At 40.9% G+C, this 27,275-nt stretch overlaps 2 protein-coding genes across 4 annotated transcripts; one reads left to right on the top strand and one right to left on the bottom strand.

Moving 5' to 3' along the window:
• Positions 1–564: 564 nt before the first annotated feature.
• On the top strand, positions 565–10,290 carry cbarpa (CACN subunit beta associated regulatory protein a). Of its 2 annotated transcripts, none has more exons than XM_011486714.4 (11): positions 565–815; positions 970–1,223; positions 2,447–2,518; positions 4,301–4,446; positions 4,565–4,626; positions 4,739–4,901; positions 4,972–5,152; positions 5,231–5,374; positions 6,247–6,415; positions 7,476–7,677; positions 7,750–10,290. In XM_011486714.4, the coding sequence occupies exons 3-11, from the start codon at positions 2,471–2,473 to the stop codon at positions 9,494–9,496; spliced, it is 2,862 nt and encodes a 953-aa protein (XP_011485016.1). In that variant the 5' UTR covers positions 565–815; positions 970–1,223; positions 2,447–2,470; the 3' UTR covers positions 9,497–10,290. The 2 variants fall into 2 exon arrangements, with proteins under 2 accessions (XP_011485016.1, XP_078790980.1); XM_078934854.1 differs by having other exon boundaries at positions 6,205–6,415.
• Positions 10,291–11,811: 1,521 nt separating this feature from the next.
• On the bottom strand, positions 11,812–27,110 carry stk11 (serine/threonine kinase 11). Of its 2 annotated transcripts, none has more exons than XM_011486713.4 (11): positions 26,859–27,110; positions 24,294–25,201; positions 20,952–21,035; positions 20,696–20,785; positions 20,282–20,414; positions 19,859–19,995; positions 19,656–19,783; positions 16,553–16,610; positions 16,248–16,441; positions 13,623–13,867; positions 11,812–12,377 (listed from the first exon to the last, which is right to left on the bottom strand). In XM_011486713.4, the coding sequence occupies exons 2-10, from the start codon at positions 24,575–24,577 to the stop codon at positions 13,659–13,661; spliced, it is 1,317 nt and encodes a 438-aa protein (XP_011485015.2). In that variant the 5' UTR covers positions 24,578–25,201; positions 26,859–27,110; the 3' UTR covers positions 11,812–12,377; positions 13,623–13,658. The 2 variants fall into 2 exon arrangements, with proteins under 2 accessions (XP_011485015.2, XP_023820714.1); XM_023964946.2 differs by having other exon boundaries at positions 26,520–26,868.
• Between the last annotated feature and the right edge of the window lie 165 nt (positions 27,111–27,275).

Raw genomic sequence — 27,275 nt, 5'->3', positions numbered from 1 at the left:
AAGTATCAATAAAGCACATGACAAAGAAGAATTACTTAAATTATTATGGTAAAATAACTTTTAGAAATCAACATGGCAAATGCAGATCATTTATCCAAAATATACGCAGAGTATGTTACTTATAAAAGTCATGTATATGATTAATAAAAATAATACTATGTCAGTAAAATAAACATAACAGTATTTCAAAAATTTTCTTTGCCAAATTTGATCAAGTATCAAAAGTTAAAATATGTGCAAAATTATGTTATGTGTCATGAGTTATTTTTTTCAATTTTTGGAGCAAGTGAAGTAATATAAATAGAAATCAATCACTTTAACAATTTTCAATAATTGATTAATCATCTATTTACAGTTATGCTTTAAATTCATTTGACTGAAATCGAATAAAATGGACCTAAATGGACGCAGAAAGCAGAACCTGCATGCAAAACCACATGAACAGCAGCAGTGCATTGTTGCCCCCTAGTGGTAAGGATCAATACTACAATAACTATCCCCCGCGCGCGTGTCTGTGCATAATTTGTTTTGGAATAAATATTCGGACTCGAACACTTCCTGATTGCAGCATAAATGAATATGTTTTGGTGTGAGGACGCATTTTTAACTACAGCGGGGCTTTTTCCTCCAGCTCGCATCCTCACACGCGCACGAAAAAAAAAAGACAGTGGTCACATGGCGCAGCAGGAACGGGCGGTGGGTGTGTCCAATCGTGTGCGCTTTCATTCATAACTACACTCTATTTGAAGCCCAAATTGAAGTATGCAGACGGGGAAGGCTGCCTGCGGACCGCCTCAAACCGACTCCACCACCGGGTGAGTCTCTTTTCTGACTTCCCCTGACCTCCGCGCGTGGATTTACAGAGCCACTATTTTATTATGTAAGCTGCCCAGCCGACTGTGGTCTGGGATGTGTTTGAGGGATGACTTCAGCTTCCATATGTCCGGTACATGTGATTATCTCCGGCAGGCGCGCGCGGAGCCCTGGGGCAGCCCTGCTTGGAATGTCTTCAGTGACCAGAGGAGGATGCTGCTGGTGCTGATGCTGATGCTGAGCGCCGCCGGCTGCAGCGCATCGCTGTAGTCACTCCGCTCAAAGCGGGGGGAAGCACATCCAGCACACACCGAGAACTACCGCGCGCATCTGGTGCACTTCATCATCGTCATCCTCTCACACGTCAGGGTGACATGCTGTAATCCCCCTGCCCCGCTCCTTTTAACAAGGTATTTGCAAAGATGGAGGCAGCATCAGCGGGTCAAAAAAAACATCTGGATCTCACATGATTAAAGACTTTTTAACCCTCAAAAGTCTGCCATCAGAGCTGAAAGGCATAAGTATTAGTATATTTTTATGGCAAGTTTTTCAGAAAATAAAACAGGAATAATAAAAACAAACTCAATTAAAAAAAACCTCCAACTTGAGTGATGCTTAGAGAACTGCAACAAATATTTTAGAATTCTGGTTGCTCTGTCTGCGTGACCAAAAGAGACAGAAACGTTGGCACACTCATGACAGTAAAACAAGCTGTCACAGCAAACAGTCTCTGCACTGTCTTGCCATTTGAAGCTTCATTTCTCTCATGGCTGGAGGTTTTCCTGAACCCTTATATAAAGATGACTCTTGGAGTGAGAGTGTGTGGAATCCGCATGTGAGAGCAGAGCGGCCTGACGTCGCACAAGCTGCACATCACGGTGGTCACCCCACAGAAGGAGAAGACTCACATTTGTATCACGGCAGGTGCAATGGAAACTGTTTTCGTCACAGACATTTGAAGGCAGTGGAATTCAACCAGCAACCTGTCAAAAGAGATTTCACGTTGCACGCTAAAAGTTTGCTAGTGTTCCATTCATATTTTAGAATAAAACAAGTTAAATGGAAGAAAAAGATAAACATTTTCAATGTATTATCAGTCATTTTTTACTCATTTTAATCGATCAAACCAAAGGAAAATAAAAATTCAAAACAATTTTTGGTCAAAATTATTATTTTAAAGTTATACTGTTAAAATTCTAGTCTAAATAAGTGAGCAACAGATCAATTAATTGGATGGATGGAGAAAGATTAGTTATGGAACAAAAGGTTGAATTTTTTTTACACAAATGTTCTTTATTTCATTGAAATGTAAACATTAGCCGATAGTGTAACATGGCATGCTTCATGTGTAAAAAAATAAAATAAAATAATATTTATATCAAACTAAAAAAAAAGAAAAGTATTAAAACAATTACACTAAAACACTTTTAGAGTTATTTGTTTAAAAGGATGAATATGTTTACAATTTTGTGACAGAAAAGAAGTTCAGCCCAGATTTTCTGGTCTTTTTATTGGATTTGTTAACAGATCAAATTTCGTCTCATTCCCATCATTTTGATGTTTTTTCTAGTCATAAAAAGGCCAGGATCACTGATGACACACCTCTCTGACTGTGCCTCCCTGTTCTCTGCAGGGCTCACTCACACTGACCTGGACCATGAGCAATGATCTTCCAGTCCTGACAAGTCTGACGGAGAGCTCCACTGTGAGTGTTGCTGTGTCTCTGAGCGCTGCATCAACACGTACTCTCCACGCCTCCATTCACAGGGCTGCGGTCAGCTGTCTGGTGACTAAAACCATTCACAGAATCAGTCAGAACCGGAACAACAAGAAAACACGTGTTGACACAACAGCATGTTTTAGGAAAGTGTGCAGATCTGCAGGTGGAGGTTTGGTGGTGATGGTGCAGCTGGCTCTGTGTGCAGAGGGGGGTCGGTTGAAGCTGTCTTTGCAGGAGCTTCAATGACTGTTGCCTCCATTTGGCTGATCTATAGACCACAGCAGATGCCGTTAGGTCACTTTTACACTGTGATTCAGAGAGAGTGACGGCTTCCATGAGGGTTCTGCAGTGTTTCTGAGGTTTTACATGTTTGGGCCTGCAGCAAGTTGGAGGCAAAAAAGAAAGCATCTGACAAGCCTGGTGTTTTTTTCTTTTCTTTCAAGGAGGTAGTGACAGCAGTTTCTGTGCAGCAGCCTCTTTCCTTGTAGTGACTTGCTGCTTGTGAATGGAGCCGGAGGAGGGTGATGGATGCACGGCGGCAGCATCACAGACAAACTCCAATCACTGACTCTGGAGTTAGAGTCACCATGAAATCTGCTGCTTTGTTGTGGTTGGTCCACAGACATCCTTACTTTGTACCTTTTTAAAAAAAAAATTAAATTGGGGGATAATAAAAATGAAGTTCTGCTCCGACAGTTCTGGTTCTGTTGGAGCTCCTGTTTTTCATTGTTACACTTTGCTCCTTGAGGGGGCTCCTCACCCCTCTGCCTAACACTTCCATCGTGAAACCCTCTCCCATCTTCAGATGTTATACAACATTAAACACTGCAGCAGATAAATATTCCCATATGTGGTTCTGAGAACCCAATTATTTTTCTACTCTCTTTTGAAACTAACATCAGGACACGAGACAGGAAAGACTTATGTGGGGATTGCTCAAGTGTGTCGGCATCCTCCTCCTCCTCCTCCTACTCCTCCTCCACCTCCTCTGACTTCCATTTTTAGCCTGCAAAGGCCTCATTTCCCTCTCATTGAGAAGAGCTGGGAAATTGAATTAAGGGTCTAGTTGACGTTTTGATTAGCATCCAGTCTCGCGCAGCCAATACTGAGAGTTTTAATCAGAGGAGAGCAACCGTGAGAGTGTGTGAACGCGCGGACAGCAAAATATGAGCGCGCATCAAGAAGCACTGCAAGAAAACAGCGACTTAAGAGAGCTAATTCCACTCATTAAAGATTAGCTCCAGTTTAATACGACCAAAAGCCCTGGCATTGCTGCAAAGGTCAGAGAGTGCAGGAATCAATTACTCCACTCTGCTGAGGCTCACAGCAGCAAAACACGACAGCAGAAACTTGTATTTGTCTGCCTGTTTGATGGAAGAAGTCATGAACTCCAGCTTGTCAACATTAGGCTTTGACTGATGAGGCTGATGCTTGCAGTGATGCAGCTGATCATTATCAACGAAAGGATGTCTTTTAATGAGGCATCCATCAGTTTTGGACACATTTTCTTTGGTTGGGATTCATTTTTCACATGAAATTTAATGGGTTTGTGTGTGTTTTTTCTGAAAATGACTCCAGAAAAAAAAAAACAAATCAGAGCAAAGAGTTGAGTTCATCCATGTTTGTAAAAGAGGTTAACTCACAAGTGAATAAAAACACATTTAAATAGCAGTGGCACAAAACAGCTAAAAAGTGGTAAAAAGGGTATAAATATCAGGGAGTTACACATCATTTCAAATCAGAAAATAGGATTGTACATGCTTGCAGGACGTGCCTGTGTCGGCTGGTCAGGTGGAGAACTACGTTCTGCTGCTGGTGCTCCTGAGTGTGTTTGCAGGCGGGACGCTGGTGCTGCTCTCCCTGCTGCTCCTCTTCTGCCACCGCTGCTGTTTGGGCGGGCGCCGGTACTCCAGGTGCGTGCTGGCTTCAGGATTACAGGCACCAATGTGATGGAGCCTTCAAAATACAGTGAAAAGGGAAAATAAAGCCCCTTATTGTTTGCGAAAAGGTGACATTTAAGTTACTTTTCAGGGCGAGCGATGACCTGGAGAAGACAAACACCACCTATGCTGAGGATTCTCAGCCCACTCAAGGTCAGCTGCGATTCTTCATTTATGGCTTTATTGACACGTGTATTCCTGCAAGGATCACCACAGCCTCAATTACTCCACGTTGGGGTGTCCTTGTTGCCTTTTTGTCGATCAGAAATCACTATTCGCCTGGACGAATCGGACGTTCTCTCAGCATCAAGTTGCCATGATGGAGAGTCAGAGCGATTTGTCTTCACTGGGTCCACCGGCCGCAGAGTGTCCTTCAATGAATCTGCACTCTACGAACAGGAGAAAACCACTCAGGACAAAGGACGCAGGTACACTGCAACCAAACCATCTCTGATGCAGCTTTAGATCAGAAGCCTGATGGTTGATCTCCATCTGAAGGTACACTCTGACTGAAGGAGACTTCCACCACCTTAAAAAGGCCAGGCTGACCCACCTTCACCTGCCTCCAGCGCAATGCGACCTGAAAATACTCACCATCATGGAGTGTGAATCCACAGAGAGCAGCTCCACCAACATCAATGAAAGTGGAGCGTCCAAATTACCCCTCACCATCTACCAGGTAGCAGAGCACCCCGAGAAAGAGCACGGTTGGTGTTTGCAGGAATTCAAACCAGAGCTAATTTTTTCCTTGAATCAGCCTGGTGAGAGGAGAGTTTGTGACTGGATGGGGCAGAGTGTGAGTGGGGGTCTGCCTGGAGATCCACATCACTCCATCATCCTGGACCAGGGAGGCAGGAAGTCCTCATCAGCCATGAAGCCACAGCACACACACTCCCAGACAGTAAGTTTTACGCTTATTTCAACATAATATGAAAAAAAGAAAAACTGAATATGTCACTGGTATAAGCAGACAAAAAAAGCTGAAAGTGGAAAATAAGACGACTTTAAGGTATTACTGTATATTGTAACATGTTCAGGAGAAGGAACCAAAGATTTACTTTTGAAATTTTATCTGAAAACCCCAAAGTACATCACGGTGGAGCTTCAAGAACGACCATGAACCTGAGAAAGGTTATTTCAGCGTGGCGATTTTCACAGTTTGTCTTGCTGGCTGCGTTTCTGCGCCAGAAACTTGTTTTGGCTCAAACGTTTTTCATTAAACTTTCATTCTTGCTGCAGCCTTGAGGTGAAAAATGTAGACAAACCGAATGGAAAAATACAAAAAAAAACAAAACAAAAAATGCAATCCAACAAAGACGTGAGGGGGAAAATAAAAGTACGAGAAAAGCAATAAAGCACAAAGAAACTATTTCACAAAAAAAGCATTTTAAAGAAGGGATTTTGAGAAACATCCTTTCAAAAACAACAAATATCCTGAAGATTTCTGGATTTTTCTGTTTCTAATCATGTATGGTAAATGTAAAAAGCTTTGGTTAGCATTTTTTGTCATTTGACCAGAAACCTGCAGCTTCTCCAGTGCAGCTTTATTTTTTTTATCTGAACAAATAAATGGTAAAAATCAGCTGCCATCGTCTCAAAGTACTGATGCTCGCTGACATCCGTCACCACTGCGGCTGAATGACAACATGACAAAGTGCGGTCTCCTGGGGGCTTGTGCTTCTGCCCGTCACAATTCATCTCAGCACGTCTTCTCCCTTAATGTGTCATCAGCTTCCTCCATCCATCCTCGTCTCTCCTCATCTCTTCTGTCAGATGGAGCCTCTCGGGGACAAAAGGGAGGCTGAGGGCCGCAGTGGACAGACTTCCGTTCTGCATTTTTTCTCCAAACTCCGGCGTCACGCCAGCCTAGAGGGAGCTGGGCCTTACTTTAGAAGGTGGAAGTTTGACACCAGTCATAGGGCAGCCAGTCTGGACGCCAAAGGTTAGTGTGGATTATACACAGAAATTACAAATCTCACCAAAAATACATGTCTAAATTCAGATCTAAATAACCCTATACAAGCATTTGTGTCATATTTGATACACGTACTTCTTTGACTCCTGGCTCATTAGAGTGATCCAAACTTTCCTGAAAAACTGCCTGCCCTGTAGTTCATCTTCATTCCACTAGGGGCAGTAGAAAGGCTGTTCCAAAATGTCTGCTTTCGTTAAATTTTGAAAAAACTCTTTTGGTCGGAAAAATGTAGCTAATTTCTAAGACTTTAAGATGGGAAAAAGACTTGTCTATTGTAATTCATTTTTAAATGACTACTTGCTGAATTGAAATATTTATTTATAATAAAGTTACGCCGTGCTAAAATGTGTGAGGATCAAATTTGAGACAGTAGGTAAATATGGTGTTTTCATGTCAATATTGTTGCATCTTAAACTAACATTGTTGTGAACCAAAACTTACCAAATCACCTAATGGATCATAAAATATGCTTTCAATATGCCATAAAAAAAAAAAACTGCAAAAGTGTTTTTGTGTCACAAGAGGTTAAAATACTAATTAATTCCAATAAAAATAAAATAAAACAATTCTGTAAATACTTTGATGTAGAGGCCCTGATTTATAAATGACGACTTTAAAATATAATTTGGTTGTATTTTTGGAAATGTAAGTGTTTATTGTATTTCTTATACTGAAAACATGTTGTGCGTCACCATTGAGTGCCCAGAAAGGTGCCTTATAAATAAAATTTATTATTATTAATATTATTAAAATAAAACTCAAATGTTGTTTTTTTCTATTAGATAAGCAACTTGAATCTGATAACAGAAAAGGATATTGCTACAGACAGTTTTGTTTTGTTTTTTCAGAAATTTCAATAATTTGATGTATTTTCCAAAAAGAGATACTTCAGTCTCTGTCTGTTGTTCAATTAGACTAATTTGACTCACAATTAGACAGAACAACTTAGAATTTTTGCCAAATATTCAAATTATTTTAATTTGAAACACAATTTTGAATTTTGGGGTGGTCAATTTTTTTTCTTTAGGGTCCCCAAAGAGGAAGCCCTTCCAAAGACAAAGGGCAGCGAGTGAAAACACAGACCACACCGAAGATGACTCTTCTCTCTGTGACGACGCCTTCGAGTCTTTTCCGCACACCCCCATCCAGACGGTGGGATTCCAGTCCCTCTCTGCAGAGTCCTTGTCTCACCCTGCAATAGCTCCCACACCCTCAGTCTTCCTCAAGAGGTAAACCACTCATAACACCCCGACTCTCTTAATGTCAGATAACTCCAGACTAACCCCCCTCTTCATCTGCAGGCTCCAGCTGGAGGCCATGGTGGAGGTTGGAGATGGTACCAGCCCCTCCAGGAGGGAGGAACTCCCGATGCCGTCGCTTCTGAGTCAAATGGATAAAGAGGTCACAGCCAATGGAACAGAACCAGAAAAGGAGACTGTGTTTGGAGCAGATGTTGAAACAGGAGCAGCAGAAGACGGGCCCAGACCTGCAGAAGGTGAAGACTTCTTTGGAGCAGAACCGGATGTGGTCTTGCAGGAAGGCTTTGAAGACCAGCTAGGAGGAAATAAAGACACCGAAGTAGGCAGCAATGAGGCAGATGTGAGGAAATTGAACGGGGGAAATGCGGAAGACGGAGATGAGGTGCTGTTAGGAGCAGAGGGCAGGCGGAGAACAGAGTCCTTCACGAGCCTGGAAGCCCCCCCTTCTCTGTATAGAGACATTTGGAGTTTGCGTGCCTCCCTGGAGCAATACGCCTCCTCAGATCAGAGCAGCACAGACCGAGAGTCCATCCGAAGCGACGCCGACAGCGTTTCATCGTTCGGTGGCGCTGGAGCTCGCTCAGGCCTGGACAGCTGCTTGTCCCAAGAACTGGATGATGAGCCCGAAGGAGACGGGGAGGCAGAGGGGCTAGATGGAGCATCGGGTGTGGACAGTGAGGTGGGAAATGGAGCTGGAGGAGACAGTGAAGGAGGAAACAGGAAACTCCTTCAAATGGACAGCGGCTACGCCTCCATTGAAGCTCCATCCAGGGCGCCTGAGGACATGCGCCTGTTTGGGACCCCGGGAGCCCCCCGGGGGAAGACGGCATCCGAGAGGAGGCTGTTTTTCACCAACTCTGGCAGAAAAGGTTCTGTGTGTGAAAGCGTAGATGCTCGACTCTTTCAGGAGGAGCTGGAGGACCAGATAGCCAACACCGCAGATGGAGAGGAGATGCTCAAGCAGAGCTCCCTCGTTCCCCAAGAGCCATATAAAGTCCTGAATCCCCTCCATCCTCGGAAACCTTCAGAATCCCAGCTGATGTCTCCACTGATGAAGTCGATCCCACAGCCTTCCAGCCCTCACCAAGCTCGTCTCAGGCACCGTGACTACAGCATCGACGAGAAGACAGACGCTCTTTTTAACGAGTTCCTGCGTCACGACCCTCGCTTCGACCAGCAGGACTCTCCTATACGCTCCAGACACAGATCCAGAGTCCACCTCCGCAAACAGTGGCAAAGACACAAGCAATACAGTGACCCCGGCTCAGCCTCAGGGGGCAGGTACTCTCCATCTTTGGAGAGGCAAAGGTTCACCCCACTGAGGAGGGGTGACAGTGCGGGATACCCCCTGGACACCAGATACCACAGCACTCTATCCCGCATAGCGAGTGCAGCAGACGAGGAAGCCAGCGAGGTTGCAGCTTCAGAAGAAGCAGCCATAGAAAGAGCAGAGAGCAAAGAGCGACCCAGCGATGGAGCAGAGAGTACGACCAAAAAACCAACGGAAGGATCAGACCAAAAAAAAACTGAAGACTGTAGAGTCTCCCCGAGCGCAGAGAGACCTCCCAGCACTGCTTCTGCGCCAATGGGCATCATGGACCCAAGAGTGGACAACAGGAACAACAACAGCAGCCAAGCCATCCTATCAGAGAGCAGCCTGACAGACAAGTTGGTGGCTTCGGTGGAGGAGAGGCTTTATGGCGGCCTGCAGGGAGCAGAGAGGCAGGGAGGATCGGAGCGTGTGCTCACAGCGTCCCACACGGCCTCGCCTGGATTCAGTCCCACATAATCCACCTTCATTTATTTAGACTCACCATCCATATTAGTGTATCTGTCAGGTAGACTCTCCTCTAATCAGACATGATCTACCACTGTGACTCCATGTGACATATGAGCGCCCCTTTTTATCATTCCGAACAGCTTTGAAGATGTAAACACAAATATTTTCTGACCTAACTGTGAGTTCTCAGCATGCTACTGTTGGTCCTGATAATATGTGTGAATACTGTACAGATTTACCCTCTAAAAGCACTTTGCCAATGGTCCAGCTCGTAAACCCCCCCGTCATACATCGTAACCCCGCCCCCCAACATCCTCTGTCATCAGAAAAGGCCAACCGCGAGTATGTTTTCGGCAATATGAAGAACACATTAGATATTCTGACGATTCTCCTCCATATCAGTCACACTTTTGTGTTCGAGTGAAACTTAAGAGCATGAAATGGAAACTGCACTGAAGATAAATGTTCTAAATATTTTTGGAGATTTTCTCACTTCTTATGTTATTTTTTTGTCAGTAGTGGTCAGTGAAGAGCTGCTGAGTCATGGTTGGCGAGTGATGCTTGGATGAGTCATGAACCTTTAAAGCTGTCAGATCAACAATTCAGTGACGTTTTAGAGAAAAAAAAGCACTGTTATTTGTAGTGGCGAGATTTTTGAAGGTCAAGAAGCTTTGAAGACATGAAACCCATATTAAAAAAATGTTACACTTCCCAGGTTTAAGAATCCCTCAGAGATAAGCATAAAAAAAAGAAAAAAGCATTTTATCTGGTTAACTTTAATTCATTAAAAGCGATTTGCACAACTTCTTGTAATTATTTCCTAACCTTCAATTTAAAGCATTTTCAATATTAATACCTGGAAGTATCTCACAAATCTTCTTAATCATTTTATCCATTACCATATTTTTTTGTGCTTCAGATCTTAAAAGAGAAGATCTGCTGTCCAGATGCTGCTTCTACAAACTGCTGCTTGAATAAAGAGATGGTGTCAAGTTTCTTAAGGTTGTGTCACGCAGCTGCTATGTATATTTTGCGTGGATGACAAATGGTAATCCGTGGAAAACATGGGATAAGTCACGGCCTTTTCGTGAAATTTGCACAAGGGAATCACGTCAAAACCATGGAAGAACGAATGAACGACGCAAAGAGCACGTAAATCCACATAGAACACAAACTGTGCGGGTTAATACGCACTTCTTTAGTGATTCATGCACCAATTACGTACTTTTCATGTGATATGTGCAGCGTTAACACAATGCAAGTCATACATTGGTGGTGCATGTGTGAATAGTCTGCTAGACATACATGGAAGGGTTGTGGAAAGCCACAAATTTGGTTATGCATCTTGCAAAAATCATGCACAATTGCGTAAGTTATGTGATAACTGCGAATACACTACGAAAAATAGGCATAAATGGCATAACTCTCAATGAAGCATTAATGCTGAACAGTTCAAAACCGAATTCACATAAAGACGCGTCGGTAAAAACCCTTGATGGACATCTGTGCACAACGCCGAATGACGAACAAGAATATATATCATATTTATCACGCATGTATCACAAAAGACTGAAAATTCATACGTGGAAAATGTACATAGTGGCTGTGTGACACGTAATTTAATGGGGTTAGGTGGGAAAAGGCACTAGAACTAAACTTGCACCATCTCAAAACAGCTAGAGTCCTCATTTTTTCTTTGCCTCAATGCACCATGAGAGAGAAATTACTGCAGAAGATTATTCAGACAAAAACATTTTACCAACAAAAAAGGAAAAGCCAAAAAAAAAAGATCTGCAGACCAGCTCCCTCTTTGATTTTTTTCTTGTGGAGTGATGTTTCGTGTGAAACTGTCGGAGAGATGCGACGTGTCCTCACACACTAATGCTGCAGCCACCCGTCACCCCTCCAATCCAGGAGCTTCTCGTTTGAGGGAGAGCCTCCGTGCCGACCTCGCTGACGTAGGAGGCGATGCTCTCCCTCCCTCCCTCCCTCGCAGCGGTGACTCACCTGCTCTCTGATCTACTCCCAGGGAGGAGCTGGTGATGGGTCTGGCAGAGCTCCCATTGACGGGATCGGAGCAACAAAGCGTCACTACCATCCAAAAAAAAAAAAAGGGTTGACTGGACGACTGTCAGGGAATGGAGGGAGGCCGGCTCCGATTACAGAACTGCTGCAGGCAGAACAGTTATGCGGCATTTCTCTAACCTATAGAAGTGGAAAAACTAACCCCAGAAGCTCTGAAAACCAAAACCAAAAGAAAAAATGACTGCAGGTTGGAAGATATCAACTAAAATGCAAACAGAAAAGAAAATTCAACAAAAGACCCTGTTTGGGAGACATTTTATATAAATAATAGTCGTTTTCTTTTTAAAAAGTCATTTTGAAAATAAAAATAAAACCTAAGTTGAAATCAGACAACAGGTTGGTGATGGATCTAGTCTGTCCACACCTTCCCTTTCATCCAGCGCTGTACAGCATGCAGTTTTATGTCTGTGGTGTTTTAGCCTCATTACAAATGTAAATATAGAATTCTACATACATTTTTATCCCACTTTAATTCGTTACACATCACAATGTGTATTTAAAACGGCCATTGGGAGTCTGTAAAAACAAAAGTAGTCAAAGAAAACAGAAGGTGGAGAGATGAGGGGGGAGATTTTGTGTCCGGCTGAAACACTTGGCCTCTTGCAAAGATGATGGGAGGAGAGGGAGCAGAGATGACACTTTTGAAGGGCAACACTGAAAAAAAACAACAACAACGTCGCAGCCTCAGTCTGAGAGCTCAAAGATCTTTTCATGCCGTCGTCCTCTGGTCTCATATCTTCAGAAGACAGTGGTCCAAGGAGGTGTGGGGACATCAACGTCAGCAGGAGAACCAGGAAAGATCAACCTGGAGGAGGAAAAAAAGAACGGACTCAATGACCACTAAAGGAAACTGGGGCGCACGTTGGTACGACGGAGCAAAAGGGCCACCATCAAAATAAATACATACATTTACAAGAACAAAGTCGTAAATTCAGGAGAAAAAAAGTCATTTTAAGAGGATACATTTGTAGAAATACGACAAGTTATAATTTCATAAGATATAAATAATGAGATTAAAGTCGTATATTTATGAGGCAAACAACTATTGTGTTTCAGTTGTTTATGATAGAAGAAGAGCGCTTTGTAAGCGGTTACTTCCGCATTGGTTTCACAATAAAAGGAAAGTCTTTTAGGGGTGAACATTGACATTGAAAAGGATGAGCAGGACACTGGGACTCTTAAGAAAAAAAAATCTTGACCCTTAATGTGTGGATTTCCAGCAGGTGACCCCGCTTACACCGTCGGTACAAGAAGTCCAAATAAATTATGGAAAACAGATTCCTATGAGCCAAAGCCTTATGGCATCATCATAAATGGCTGCATTGATGGATTTTAATTACACCACCAACTGTATTTTCCAAAAAGCATGACTTTTTCCTTGTAAAATTACGACTTTTTTAAGTAATAATTTAAATTTTCATTTTTATGTTGGCCCTAATACTCTGTCGTACTTTTGTTTTACTTTCACAGAAAAAAAGAAAGAACATTTTTCCTTGGGCCAACACTGAGGAGGAAGACAAACGGACCAAGGACGAATGTTCAAAAGGAAACCATCAACCCACAGGGTTAGAGAGACACGATGATCCTGCAACCCACTTTCTATCAGTTAGGGTGAGTCATACCCTGAATTATGAAAAAATGAGAGCACACTCTTTACTCTGCACTGTAGCCATGACACACAGAGACAGGAAGAGCAGCTGTGGGTGGTGGCTGGAAAAAGAAGAAGACCTGTTTCGTTTTCATTGATGCTCTAAGTAAATATTTGTCTCGCTCCGCCTGAAAGAAGAGCCCCTCGCCGAAACAATGGATTGTGGAGAAATCTGTCTTGATTTTTTGTCGTTTTTGAGATTGTGTAAGAAAACGCCCGCGTTTGCCTGTGGAGAGCTGATGAGTCACGGCGTTGCATGCTGAATATCAACGGATTCTCTCTCCATTTTCATGTCCTCGCTATGCTCTCTCTGCCACTCTCCCTCTCCTCATCTCTCAGCCTGGATCTGCAGCACATGTGTAAACAGGCTTCGACTGGAAAGGCGCATGGCTGCACGCTTACTGGGTGTGTTGCTGTCAGAGGAAGAGGAGAGAGCCGTCATTGCTGTTTACAGGCGGAGAGCTTGCGGATTTTGCTGGCTGTTGAGACCCCTTTGCGTGATGGGTTGGATGAGGAGGAGGATCTGCGTTCGGTTTTGGCCTTGCTATTCAGAGAGCCTCCTTCTGTCCCGTTCACACAAACTGGTTTGGCTACAGCTGGACAGTAATCCACGCTCTCCTCTTCCTGCTCCTCTTCTTCCACTTGTCCTGAAATCACACACAGTTCAGGTTAAGAACAAGTTCAAAACAGCTTTTTCAAATCACAGAGTGACCAAAATGCTGAAATAAAACATCAAACTGTTTATTTAAAGACCCACTCCAATCATAATCATGTCTTTGGGGTTTTAACATGTGGCATTTTTCTGATGATAGAGGACATATTTAAAGAAAATGAAGCTTAAAATAGTATTTCTGAGTACCTCTTTACTTAAATCGTTGTAAATTAGGAGCAGATGCAAAAAAGCTGTTGGATTAGGTATGATGTGGAAGCTACGACCGATGCTCCGCTCCATTCTGATGCGTCCACTTGGAGAAGAGTTTTCCTCGTCTGAGCTGGAATCTGGCTCAAAATATTGCTCCCAATATTTTTTGCACCCTTAAAGTTACGTCAGATGTAAGCTGGCAGCAGACTGTGTAAACGGATGAATAACGGGAAGGGGGGGGGAGTTACTCCACGCCAACGATCTCCACCCACAAAGACGAATTGCTAATGTTTTTTTTAATCTTTTGGGCTGAAAACGGCATTATCCTAATTAAAAGACCGCTAAAGGAGACAGCAGACAGACCATAACGCTCTGTAGGAATCAACAGTCAGTAACAGTAACAATGCCAGTCAAAAGCTTCTACAATAGATCAAAAGATGATTGGAGTGGGAAAACATATTTGTTTCATGGGAAGCATCTTGTATCCTCTTTGTCGGTGGGAGTGGAAATTCAGAAAACCCAGCGACTCCCTCAGCTCGACTATATTTAGATCACTTCATTCACATTTTGCAGCTCCGTTTCATTTTTATGTGGGACACCGCTTGTGTACACCGAATGCAGCATTTACTTTTACTGCCTGTTACCTAGCAACGTATGAAAGGCCAGAACTATATGGGGTAAATACGCCACAAGAGATAGGAGGGGGTGTAGCTCAGTCAAAAGTAAGATTCTCTTGTCAAATCATGCAAACATCTGTCAACAGCCCATGAAAGTTTGCAAACATGAAGACTGCTCTCAGCATTTCCGCCTGAAGGAAAAAAGGATGGGGACAAATGCAGCCGCTTTCAGACCTAATCCTCTCATGTAACATCCAGACCGATGGCCTCTTTCACAGCCAGTGTTCTGACTCCATTCATGGTTACAACTTTACATCTCAACAAAACACACAGCAGCAGGCAGAGATGCTGGTGAACATCTGTCAAAGCAACAAAGAATTAAATTGGCTTAATGCCATTATAAATAAATATGATGATTAATAATAGATCAATATATCTGCATGTGCCATTTTAAAAGCCGTTTACAGTCCACAAAAAAAGGAAATGTGAACTTGTGCCAAGTAGAGCCATGCGGCACGTTAACCTGCTGTTCACATCCGGATTGTTCCGGAAAATTCACACCATTTGATTGAGAACATTCAGTGAGATCTCCTGCTGCTATCTTTAATGCTGGATAATTGTGGATAAATCCAGACTATATTCTCAGTCCAGCTACAATATTAATATATTTACAGGACGTCATCCAAATATGGAAGAAGGTCACTGAGGCCATGTACATGTGCATCAGTGGTGACGATTGTTTTTGTGTCACGAGATTATCAAGCGATCATGTTAACAGTATCATCTGAAAATGTTCATTAAAAAATGGCCGTTGACCGCTTAAAAAGGGATTAATCCACACATTTGCCCATAATATTGAAGAATATGAAGGTCTTTCTTTATGTGCATCTCTTAAGCAAACTCATTTTGTTCTTTAATATCTGAGAAAACAATAAATCCAAAGTGATCATGAAGACATGATGCGACTGGAAAACAGAAGACCAGGAGTGCAGGATTACGTAATCGACTGTAAATCTCTCTGAATGGACTTTAAAGACGGAATAGCAGAGGCATGAAGCCTCTTTAGCAGACCTGTTGGCTTTTATTCTGGAAGAAAAATTACTTTATTTAACTATAGTTATGCATATTTGCCAGATTTTTGGTGATTCTATTCAATCAAAAACATACACATCCAAACAATGCCCGACGGGGGTCATCTGAGATGGACAATGCCACAGTTATTAAAAAAGATATCAGCAGAGTTATTTAAAGACCATTTTTAAAAAGACATCAGTGGAGCTGTGAGTCTGCAATTTAGAAGTTGACAGACTCAGGATGAAATTATTAAATAATATCCCTTTCTTACACTTTTTGCACTAAAAACAAACAAAAGAATTAGAAAAGTGTGTGGGGCCAAAAAAGACAAACAAGCTCATTTGAAGATGATAAGAAGGCATTTAAAAAAAAAAATTCTATTCTGCAGACAAGAAAGAAGAAAAAAGACAAGAAAAGACACCAAACTGAGGTAACGTCCTGTCATTTCAGGAGCAGGTGTGGGCTGCGTGTTACCTGGCACTGTGAAGTCCTGAGTGTATATGATCTCATCCTCGCCATCATAAAACTCGTCGTCGTCCTCCTCTCTGTATCCGTGCAAATCCTCCAGGTAGGGAACCACCGTCATGCTCCTCCAGGGGTCTCTGCTCTCCGCGTTGGCAGGGATGGGTACGGGGGGCTCAGCGGGTGGGTGTTTCTTTCGCACCCAGCTGAGAGGAAGTCGACAGGTTCACATCAAAATTAGCAAAGCCGCATTTAGCCCAATAAATGGCAGATTTAAGTAAAAAATGAAAATGTTGGTAAAGGTTGACATCACTTACTTGTGTTGCCTAATGTTCTGTATAGAAAACCTCTGTGCAGGGTCATACTCAAGCATTCCTGAAGAAAATGCACAAATGAAAAAAATAAAAATGAACCCCTTCATGTCCAACTTAATGTCCAAATGTATAAAAAAAATATGCTACAATGTTTTTTTCATTCAGGGTGAAGATAAATGAAATGGAGTCCTAGATTTAATGGTACGTTGTGAATCAGTGGAACACAGCATAAAGGGGTTAATAAAAAAAAAATTGAAGCTAAAGGAGACAGCAGACAGACCATAACAGTAACAATGCCAGTCAAAAAACATACTAAGTCAATTTGCAAAGCTTAACTGCCGCTTCAAAGAGGTTTCCTAATGACTTTAATGAAGGATGGATCTGGGGTCAGCGTCTAAGGCAGGGGTCGGGAACCTATGGCTCGCGAGCCATATATGGCTCTTTTGATGGTCACATGTGGCTCGCAGACAAATGTTTAATTATCCTTTTTTTTTTCATTAGACCAGTCCTTCTCGGGCGCGATGCGATCCCAGAGGCGCGCAGTAGTAGCGGTGCTTGGAGAGAAAAATCTGCGCCAGCATTATCACTTTACTATTATCTATTATTTCACAGAGTTTGTACCATCTGGAAACCTGTGAACTGCCGTGCCTAAAACTGCGCGCTCCCGTCTCTAAGAAAGAGCGCGCAGATGCGGGGACGGGATGTGTGAGGAAGAAGGCAGAGGGTGGGGGGGTTGGGGGGGACCGGCAGCAGGTGAATCGCGCAGGGATTGTAAAAACGTAAACCTGCTGCCCGTCACTCACTGCAGCGTGTGAGTGTGTGTTTGCTTCCATGTCTTTCTCACATCTAAAGAACATTCAGACCTAAGATCCCGTTTAAAGTCTCAACACCTGCATGAAGCAGAAACTCACCACGTATCAACCAGACTAGACTATCAGCAAAACTACTACGAGAAATACTCATCATTTATTAGCAACAGCATAACAATGTCATTAAAAAGAATCCACAGACTTATTGTACTTTAAAAGTGTTGAATTACATCAAAGCACACATTCACTTGTATATTTAGTTTTAAACATATTGTCGCGGACTGAGTTTAACTTGGCTGTTGGGCCGCGTTAAAAGTTCTGGAGTTCATGGAACGCATCGATCAAGCAGAGATCTGATTGGCCCTCAGATCTGTCGCTCAGCCTGTTGTTAGGGAGTTTGGACCAATGGGGTTCAGCTATGGGCCGAATAAGGAAAATGGGAGGGCTGGAGCGGGAGCAGGGGAATAAAGTTGGGAGAAGCGCTCTCGTCTCGGCGGGAGAGACTTAGGAGTTGCTGAGTTAATTGTACGGCGTTTGTTAGGGGTCTGCAGTAACCAGAATAAAGAACCTTAAAAGAGGTTAAGTCTCAGTGTGGTAAAGGGACACTACATTAATGTATGGCTCTTTCGAAATTACATTTAAAAATATGTGGCGTTTATGGCTCTCTTGGCCAAAAAGGTTCCCGACCCCTGGTCTAAGGGCTGTAGAAGCCATTCGAGGCCGTTCCCAATAACGCCTTTTTTCTCCCCGTCGGCAGAAAAAGGGCAGAAGGCAGAGCTGAGAGCGCTGCGCCAGCTGAAGGACACCTTTTGTAGTACTAAGCTTATTTTAGAGCATGTAATTATGGACCGTCTCTGAAGCACTGCGTCATCCCAGACAGACGTCACACATCCGCAACACTGGGAGACCAGACCGAGTGGGTTTTTATAAAAAAGCAGGAACATTTCACTCTGCTTCTAAAGCGCGGCAGACACTTTTTTTTTCCCAGTTTGGCATCTTAAATGAAGATTAAAAGCAGCTTCCTTACTATTAAAAAAAAGGTAACAAAGACAACAAAAACATTTTTTCCATTTATTAAGAAGCAGTTAGTTTAATTTTATATTAATTTTTTACAGCAGCAACTTTTTTTCAATAAATATTTCAATAAAAAAAAGGAATACAGTTCCATTTCCTCTTCCTTTTTGCAAGGTAATTAACTACAACGCTCATGAATTTAACAGAAAATCTAACTTTACTGTGATTCTATTCTAGGGTTCTGATTGTTTCTACTGATCAGCTCAATGGAAAAGTGCTTCATTTTACATGGGAAAGGCCTCACTTGCAGTGATTTTAAAGGACATAGCACCCCCTACTGGATCTATGCAGATAAGATCCAGATTCCCAAGCCCTTCCTTAAATCGTATAAAGAATTTCATGTTATGAGGATTACAGCTAAAAGATTCATTTCTATACTTTTGAGAACAAAAAATTAATGACTGACAAGTGCTGTTGTCTTGCTGCGAGTTGTGCAGTCGTATGTTTTAATAATACTCCTTTAGTGTGTGTGACATTTTGTCGTTATCAGCTTTTTAAACCGATTTGATGATTTTTTAATATTGTGTGTTGATGGTTATACGGCAGACCAGTTTCCCCCTTTTGAGACTTAAGAAAGCCTTCATTCATCAAACTAAAGTCACTTTCAGACTCCTCCTTTGGGAAGCAAATCAAGAAAAAAAAACAGTCCAAGAAGACTATGGATCACAATATTTATTATTTTCTAAAAAAAAAAACCCTGCAATAGGTGAAACCTTTTAAATATTTTTTTTACAATAACTCTAGATGTTTTAAAGCTCTACATTTCCTAAAGACACACTGGACATTTTTCTCTCTTGTTTAAACTCAAAGTTCAAACCTTTGAAAAAACAAGTCCAGTATTATAGAATGAAAACAAAGATCTGCTCGCAATTGAAGATTCATATAGATTTGGCTAAATGAATGCATTCTGTACAGGAGACACAACACGGAGGAGATTGATTAACAAAGTTAACAGCCAATCACGGCGCAGAACATAAGGTGGTGTAAAAAAAAAAAAAAGCAATAAAACAACTGGACAAAATGACACCAAAGAGATCAGCAAAACAGTGAAACTACAAAAGCTAAAACGGCTATATAGTGAAGAACCAATGTCATTCAGAAAACTACAGAAATGATTTTAGGAAAGTCTCACAACTGGTAAGCATAAATCAGAGTTGATTTTTATAATTTTGTGGATAAATGCAGCTAAAGACCTACAGGAGTGTGGTCTGAACAACACTAACCTCGCAGCAGATCTGACAGAAGAGGTCCACAGTCCTCCGGAATAGTGTAGTCTCCTTTTCCAATGTTCTCAAATAGCTTATAGATATTGTCTCCCTCAAACGGATAAAGACTTGTTGTAATGTTATATCTGAATGAAAAGAAGTAGTAAGATGGGTTAGGAATCATAAACAATTAGTCAAAGGAAACAAACAGTTTCACTCACAGTGTTACTCCAGCAGACCAAATGTCCACTTTAAACCCTGAAAAAGTATCCAGTCCATTGGCGATTTCCGGAGGCTGGAAGGCGGGAGAGCCCTGACTCGTGCGACACGTGTCATCTTCAGCAAATGGGTGAAGGGCCTGTAAATTATGTACATATCTTTAAAATGATTGACCTATTTTGTCGTCATTCTTTTAAGCCAAACAAAAATAAATCCATTTATTTTATGTGGATTAAGTGAATATGAACAAAAATCATTTTTCAAAATAAATGATCTTTCTTTGAATATAATCTACATAGATTTAAACAGACAGAAAACTTCCAAATGCCTTTTCTTACACAAGCACATGCCAACGTTCAGGTGGCAAGAACAAACAGAGCTGTCGAAAGGTGAAACCTGACAGAAACAACACAACCCAAAATCACCTCTGCTACTCCAAGGTCGGAGATTTTAAGTGCCCCATCCGTGGTTAGCAGCAGATTTCCAGGTTTAATGTCTTTGTGAACGATTCCCTGGCTGTGCAAATATTCAAGGCCATCTATAAGTTGGCAAAAGTACCTGCAAAAAGCAACAACAGAGAAAAAAAGGTAGCATTTACAAAAATCAATCAATCAATCAATACTGTGGTCAGAAAAAGCTTAATTAATTGAAAAGTCAGATTAAGTGGCTTTGCAAGAGCAATGAGACATTTACTGAACCTCTGGCTGCTTGATTTACAGAAAAGCTTGGCAAACTCTGATCTAAACTTAGACTTGCAGGAGCGACTCCAGAGGCTAAATATAACAAAAAAAAAAGAGAGGCTCAGACTGGAGAGCGAAGGGAGAGAAAAGGGAACTCACCCGTGAGCTTGGAACACTGGAAATCTTTTCTCTGGAACACTATCCAGCATTTCTTGCATCCCACAAACACAATACTCCATCACCATATACGTAAATCGAGAGTCAAGGAAATGCAACATACCAGATGCTTTAAAAAAAACAAAACAATCTAAAGCAAAACTTGACAGCCACAAATTTTTATTTTATTTTTCTTTGCTCTTTTATCTGTGGTTTTAATCCGATTAAGTCTACATTTAAAAAAGAAGGTTGAGGATATATTTTCTGCTTCTCCTCGTTGTAAAGTACGTCCACCAACTGAATCACATTCTTGTGTTGGAGTCTTCTTAGCAGCTGAATCTCCCTAAAAATGAAAATGAGATATGACAAGGAAAAACATTGTTAGGTTAAAAACAATGAAAACAAAGAATTCTGGGTCACAAAATGCTGGAAAATGTTTCCAGTAATTGCAGGTCAAAGTGGCAAACATTGCAGCAAGCAAGAGTCTGCTGACATCTTTCACAAGCCAAGTAACAGAAAGATTAGCGTAAGTTGTTTGTTCTGAGGACGGGATTAACTTGGTGAAGTACTGTTCCAGTGGAGGGTGTGTTATTTCTTTTTTTTCTTCAAAAAGCAAACAAACACACAAATTGGAATCTGCTAAATGAGCCCAGGGAACAGGATGAGCTTCACTTCAAAGACAATAAAGCAACATCAAACTCTGAAACCAACTGAAAAGACAATCAAATACTTACAAAATATATGAAACAATGTGGCCTCATTGATAAGAGACGCAAAAGAAATAAAGGAAAGGGTAGGATAATTGCAAATCCAAGTCCAGACACGTGAGAATATTTGTAGTTTGGTGCTCAAAACGTTGTCGTTCTCTCCTTCCTGCATAACACATGTGTGACCTTTAGGGACATAGGGAAGCGATATTGTTTGTGCCTCTGTTGAAAACATATACCTTCAAAAGACAAATAGTTCTAAAGACTATGGAGTAATGAAGACAAAATAAACAAAAGTAAAAGACAAAGAGAAGCTTTTCTTTGCCTCAACTTCATTTTCACTACAAATTCACGGTTAAAAAAGGCAAAACGAAGGGTCTTAATTTGACACATGGCTGCACCAGTGCTCAGAAAAGTATAAAAACTCATGCACTAGTGGGGGGAAAAACTCTAATTTTAACTGAACAATAAACAAAAAGGAAATGTGTAAAATGGTGCATCCAAACACCTAATGAAATCCACAACATGGAATCAGAGGCCATGTCAGCACAGAAGGCGCACGGACTGCAAAGACGGCGTCACTTCAAACGTGTACTGAAGGACCTTGCTCGCTTACAGGCCGCAGCGCTGACAGGACTGCAACACTCAGCGATATCTAACCAAACCAACAGCAGCAGCAACACATAAACAAGTCGCCAACATCTGAAGCTGTGCTCTGTTCAAGTCAATCAGGGTGTGTCTGCGTATCTGTGCACTTCTATCGTTCCTGAAAGGCCTTTCTTGGGGTGTTACCATAGAAACTAGGAAGGCAGTGCTTAATCACTGCAAGTAAGAGCTTGCCCATCCTGATAGATAAACTGTTTGGAAGACAGGAATGCCAAGCAGCCAAAGAGGAAAAATATCAGCTTAAGGTTATCAAAGTATCCACTCACAGAGACAGAGACATCCAGACACAGAGTGTAAAAATTCTCAAGGTCTATCATAAGCACAGCAACAGGAAAACTTGCGTTATAGACTGTGAAAAACTATGGGGGTGTAATCCAGCATCATCATCTACTTCCTCACACATTTTTATTGGCTCTTTTCAAAGCAACAAAGAGATTCAGTTTTGAAATGTATTCAGTTTCTCCCTTTACGGTCTTTCTGTGCAGCTGTAGAATTGTTTCTCTTCACTCCAACATTTGCTCTTTACACACAAACTCTAGAGTCACGGATGAAAACATAATAAAGAGGGCCAGAAATAGTGCTCATGGCTGCATCAAACAGGTTTTTCATTTTCAGCATGTTTGTTGTAAAGCTTGAAGGGTTAGCAGGGCTATTACCCAACTTCACACATTTTTTTTTTTTAATTTGCTGTTGGTTTCCAGTAACTGTTCTGGAGATCCATCTCCTTGAAGTGTTGCTGCCAACATGGAAAGCGTCGTTGTTGCGGACAAATAATGTCCCTTATCCACCATGCTCAGGGTGCTGTAAACCCTGTAAACACTACATTTCCTGTCCTTTTTGCATCAGTGATATACCTGCAGAGCACCACAACACAATGTAGCATTTCCAGTTTAGAAAATTCTTTCTCTTGTAAAAACTTTAACCCTTGTTCGACATGTGGAACAGATAAAATTCCATTTTCTTGTTTTTTTGTGTTTGCTAAAAGTAAGAGATTAAAGCACATCCTTCAGGAGGCAACAACTAAACAGTTCTATGCAGTTCGTTCCTGTTCCTGGAATTACTAGTCCTGCTGTTTTGACAGGCACAAGACCTTTTTTACCCCTCATGAAGGAACCCATTTATTCCATTTTCCAGAGCCATCTCAACAATTAGCAAAAGCCTGGATTCCTAGTTTAGTATGGTAATGTAATTAAAAGCTGAAATGCTCCACAGGGAAGAGACGATGCAGAAAAGATGAACATCCAATTTGGCAAAATAGTGATTAAGCTGCGATTAGTCAGTTCTGACAGCCATGTGAGAATCAAGTTATTTTGATCCTCATAGTGGAATCTCAGTAACAGAAACTCCCAACAACAATCAGGTTTAAAAAATAAAAAAATAAAACTGGTATCTAATTGATCTCAAATATGCTTTCTATTTTTAATTAATTGACAACCTATTGAACAAAGTGCATTTAAATACCATTTATATATTTGTTTTCTGCCAGACTTTAAGTCATGGATCTAAAGTGGAGGTTAGGAAATTGCTGAGCTGTTCTTTCACATTAAGAGCACGATTAAAATGAATAAAAACATAAATAAAAAAATTCATGGACATAAACACTAGTAAATAAACACAATTGTCATCTGGAGCTGCCAATTTATTCTATACTGCTCACTTTGCTCACCGAAAAGATGAACTCTTCGTTATATTTTAAGGAAGTGATGTCACAAAACTGTGGAGTGCAGTTACAGAATAAAAAAAATAGATTTGATCCCAAAACTAAAACTGTTTGTAGAAATGAACGAATCCGTCGTCTGATTTGTAGTTTTTGGAGATGCTAAATTATTCTAATCTATTTTCTGCATTGCTTTGTCAAAATAATTTAGTAGAAAACCTGCTGTCCTCATAAAAACTAAAACTAAAAATATTCCAGCAGCTTTTCTTCCAACTTAAAAGTTACTTTAGCGAGATTAGAAAAACAAAGACAAATACTGAAATGTGGTCGCCTCCAATGGGTTTTCCTGTGAATCAAATCCAATTTCATTTTAATTTTATTTAATTTCACTTTTCCAACTCAAAGAGCTTTAAATAAAAACACAATCTACTCTTAAAAACAAAGACATTACACTTCGCACAAGTTAAAAGCCAATAAACTGTTTTGGTGCTCAATTAACTAAATTTTAAAGTATGAGAATTATCAGCACAAGATTACACTAAAAAATAAAATGAAATAAAATAAAACTTACTTCTTCACATTGGCTTCACCGTTGGGAATCCTCCTAAGTTTCTTCTTCTTCAGGATCTTAACAGCCCTCCGACAAAGTGTTTCTGAGTCCAGCATTTCTTTAACTTTGCCATAAGATCCTTCTCCTAAAAGATCCCCCATTAAGTATTTTCCTATTAGCTTTGCCCTCTTCCTCCGTGGCTGGTAGATCACCTCTGTAGAATCAATGCGGTGGATGAAAGTGTCCATCTCCATCAGTTCATTTTCATTTAAATAGTCCAGATGATGCAGCTCTCCGGCACTCATGACTGCAAAGTTCAAACACTGCACCTTTAGCCTTGTGTGAAACACAATGTTTGCAAACGGCTTTAATGCTACTGGGGTAAAATCCACTGTTAATCTGTCAGCAGGAAATCAGGTGTTTCTATTCAAGGGGGAGAATTTGAAAAATACTGAAAATGGAGGAGGGAATTATGAGGCCTTGGAGTTGAGGGATTATCAGTTGGACATCTGTAAACATTAGGACTCTTCTTCCTCAAGAGCAATGAGAAGGGGTGTCTGCTGTGACAATTTAGCGCCTAGAACTCTGCATTAGGAACTAAAGCTATAGGTGCATTTGCAGAAAAAATTAAAAATATATAATTCTACAACATTAATCCTTTATTAGTCTCAATCACCTATTAATTTATTAATTACAGTACAGTTTTAGGTCAAGGCAATGTCTTTTCCCTCAAAACCTGGCAGCACGGCATTGCTGTCAAAGATCCGTACTGTGTGGCACAACTTCCATGGGACACACTAGGGTGGATATCTGGATGAGCTCAGATTGGAGGCAAAAAGCAGCAGGCTCTGTCCAATTCCTGGTGTCAGTCGGGAGGTCGACCGAACCGTCCAGTGTCAGGTGTCCTCCATCTCAACACTGTTTAGTGCCTGGGAAAAAGGTCAAGTATCAAATGAAAAACTAGTCAAAAATGTATTTCTCCCAAGACCAATTTATACAGTTTACTTTTCAATCCAGCTGTTTACACAACAACACCAGATTGGTTAACCTTCATTAAGACCCAAAGGGAGTCATTTGTACCACTGTTACTAAATCGAATAAGAATACATCTGCGATGGACAGGGATTCTTGGGATGCCATCAAAAATAATCCTTTACAAATATGTTCTCATTATGGGTCTGTTCAATATTTGCAGACTTATTTTTTTGTAGTACTTTGTTTTTTCTTGCATTTATAAAAAAAAGGATCAAGTTATAACGTAATATATATATATATATATATATATATATATATATATATATATATATATATATATATATATATATATATCTTTTAAACAAACTTTACTGACAAACATTGCACATACAGAATATCTTATAATACTACCTACAAAAATATTGAACTTGTGACAGGAGGTTGAATAAAAACAGCAAAAAGCAATAATACTTAAAATATTTAAAAAAGAAAAATAAAGGCTAAAAATATTTGGGAAAAAAAAGACTCCTAAAGTTTTAAATGAGACCAAGCTTCAACTGGTTAAACAGTTCTTTCTAGTGCAGGATTCAATCCTTTACAAGTCTCTCTCTTTTATTTTATTTAAAAAAAAAAACTATCATACAGGTTTTTCTGTTAGCATATTTGCACTTGTGTATGTGATATTTTGCCATAATTATAAACAAACTAACTATAAATTTTCTCCGTGTTTAATTTCCCATGAATAAAATATAACAGTCATGTAACGTTAGTTCTTTCCAGTAAATTAGCACTTAATCAGGTATTAGACTTATTAGAACAAAAACAAAACGAAGGCAGAGTTTAATGGGAAAAAAATACATTGATGGTGGAAATGACTTTATATTAAATATTATTATTCCAAATGTACGGGCGCCTTTTTCCCCACAAGAACTTCAGAAACTTAGCTTTTTAATTGAAATCCCCCTTGGGCTATGGTTAACTTAGTTGACAGCGCTGTAAAGAGTGGAGTCAAAGTCTGCTTTATTACACATAATTCTAACTTTGAAAAGTTTATCGCCAAAAAAAAAGTTAGAACAAAGGAACATCTGAATGTAAACATTTAAAGAGTTTGGACGGTTGGTTAGCGGCTAAGCTAGGTCAGCAACTCTCGCTGAGTGAATGAGCAATCTTTCCCATTCGAGCTGTCACTTGCTGATTCTTCAGGATCTACACAGATGTCGGGCCAGTTAGGTCGATATAAACACAGAAGCAAGCAGCGGTAAAAACGATTACCTTTTTCGGTAAAAGTTGAGAACTGATATGCAGGCAAGGGAGATAACCGAAACGTCGTCACAAAACTGCAGCTAACGGTGGATGTGCAGCACAGCAGCTAGCAAAGTTCGTCAGAGGCGAACACAATTTCCTGTCAACACTGCAGGATACTTTTCCACCAAGAAAAATCAGACCGGGATTGATTTAACTCCCGGAAACAGACCGAACAGATAACAAAAATGGAACTACTAACGCACGGCTAACCGCTGGCTAGCAAGACGCTTATGAGTCCCATGTAAAATGCCAGCTAGTCGCTTTGCAAGCTAGCACTAGTAGCAGCCTCCCGGTACCGGCTCTTACCTTAATCCATATGAACCGGTCTCCACCGCAGTGTCCGTCTGTCCTTATACAGTGAAATATCGCTCGGAATTCTGAGCCCCCCTCCGAGAAAACACTTAATAATCTCTGACAATTCGTAATACTCTTTCCTCTCAGGTTGTCGCCATCTTGTTTACCTTCCTCCCGAACTTGCGCAGATTGTGCCGAACGTTACTGCGTCAAATCAAAGTTTCGTCCGCTTCCCGGAGGCGCAGGAGCGGCGACAACTAGGAATGTCTCACGGCGGGTCTTATTATTTTTATCATTTGTTAGATTTATCCTTTTTATTTAATGCATGACTTGGATAATAGTTTATACCTGTTATACAGGTAGATCGTTTATTCAATTACAGAAAAAAAAATTCTTGCAGATTTAGGGCACAGATATAAAAATAAAACA

This window comes from Oryzias latipes, chromosome 17 (genome assembly GCF_053564925.1).
Source record: "Oryzias latipes strain Hd-rR chromosome 17, Olatipes_Hd-rR_3.1".
Classification (NCBI taxonomy): domain Eukaryota; kingdom Metazoa; phylum Chordata; class Actinopteri; order Beloniformes; family Adrianichthyidae; genus Oryzias; species Oryzias latipes.
The sequence above is the reverse complement of the archived record's forward strand: the minus strand, read 5'-3'. Positions and strand labels throughout refer to the sequence as shown.

Excerpts from the sequence above, each read along its gene's own strand:
- cbarpa (XM_078934854.1), top strand. The coding sequence starts at position 2,471 with ATGAGCAATGATCTTCCAGTCCTGACAAGTCTGACGGAGAGCTCCACT. Across the intron at positions 6,416-7,475 it reads AGCCAGTCTGGACGCCAAAG|GGTCCCCAAAGAGGAAGCCC; the intron begins GTTAGTGTGGAT and ends TTTTTTCTTTAG. Across the intron at positions 7,678-7,749 it reads CCCTCAGTCTTCCTCAAGAG|GCTCCAGCTGGAGGCCATGG; the intron begins GTAAACCACTCA and ends CTTCATCTGCAG.
- stk11 (XM_011486713.4), bottom strand. The coding sequence starts at position 24,577 with ATGAGTGCCGGAGAGCTGCATCATCTGGACTATTTAAATGAAAATGAA. Across the intron at positions 19,784-19,858 it reads TGGTCTGCTGGAGTAACACT|ATATAACATTACAACAAGTC; the intron begins GTGAGTGAAACT and ends CTTTTCATTCAG. Across the intron at positions 13,868-16,247 it reads TCAGGACTTCACAGTGCCAG|GACAAGTGGAAGAAGAGGAG; the intron begins GTAACACGCAGC and ends GTGTGATTTCAG.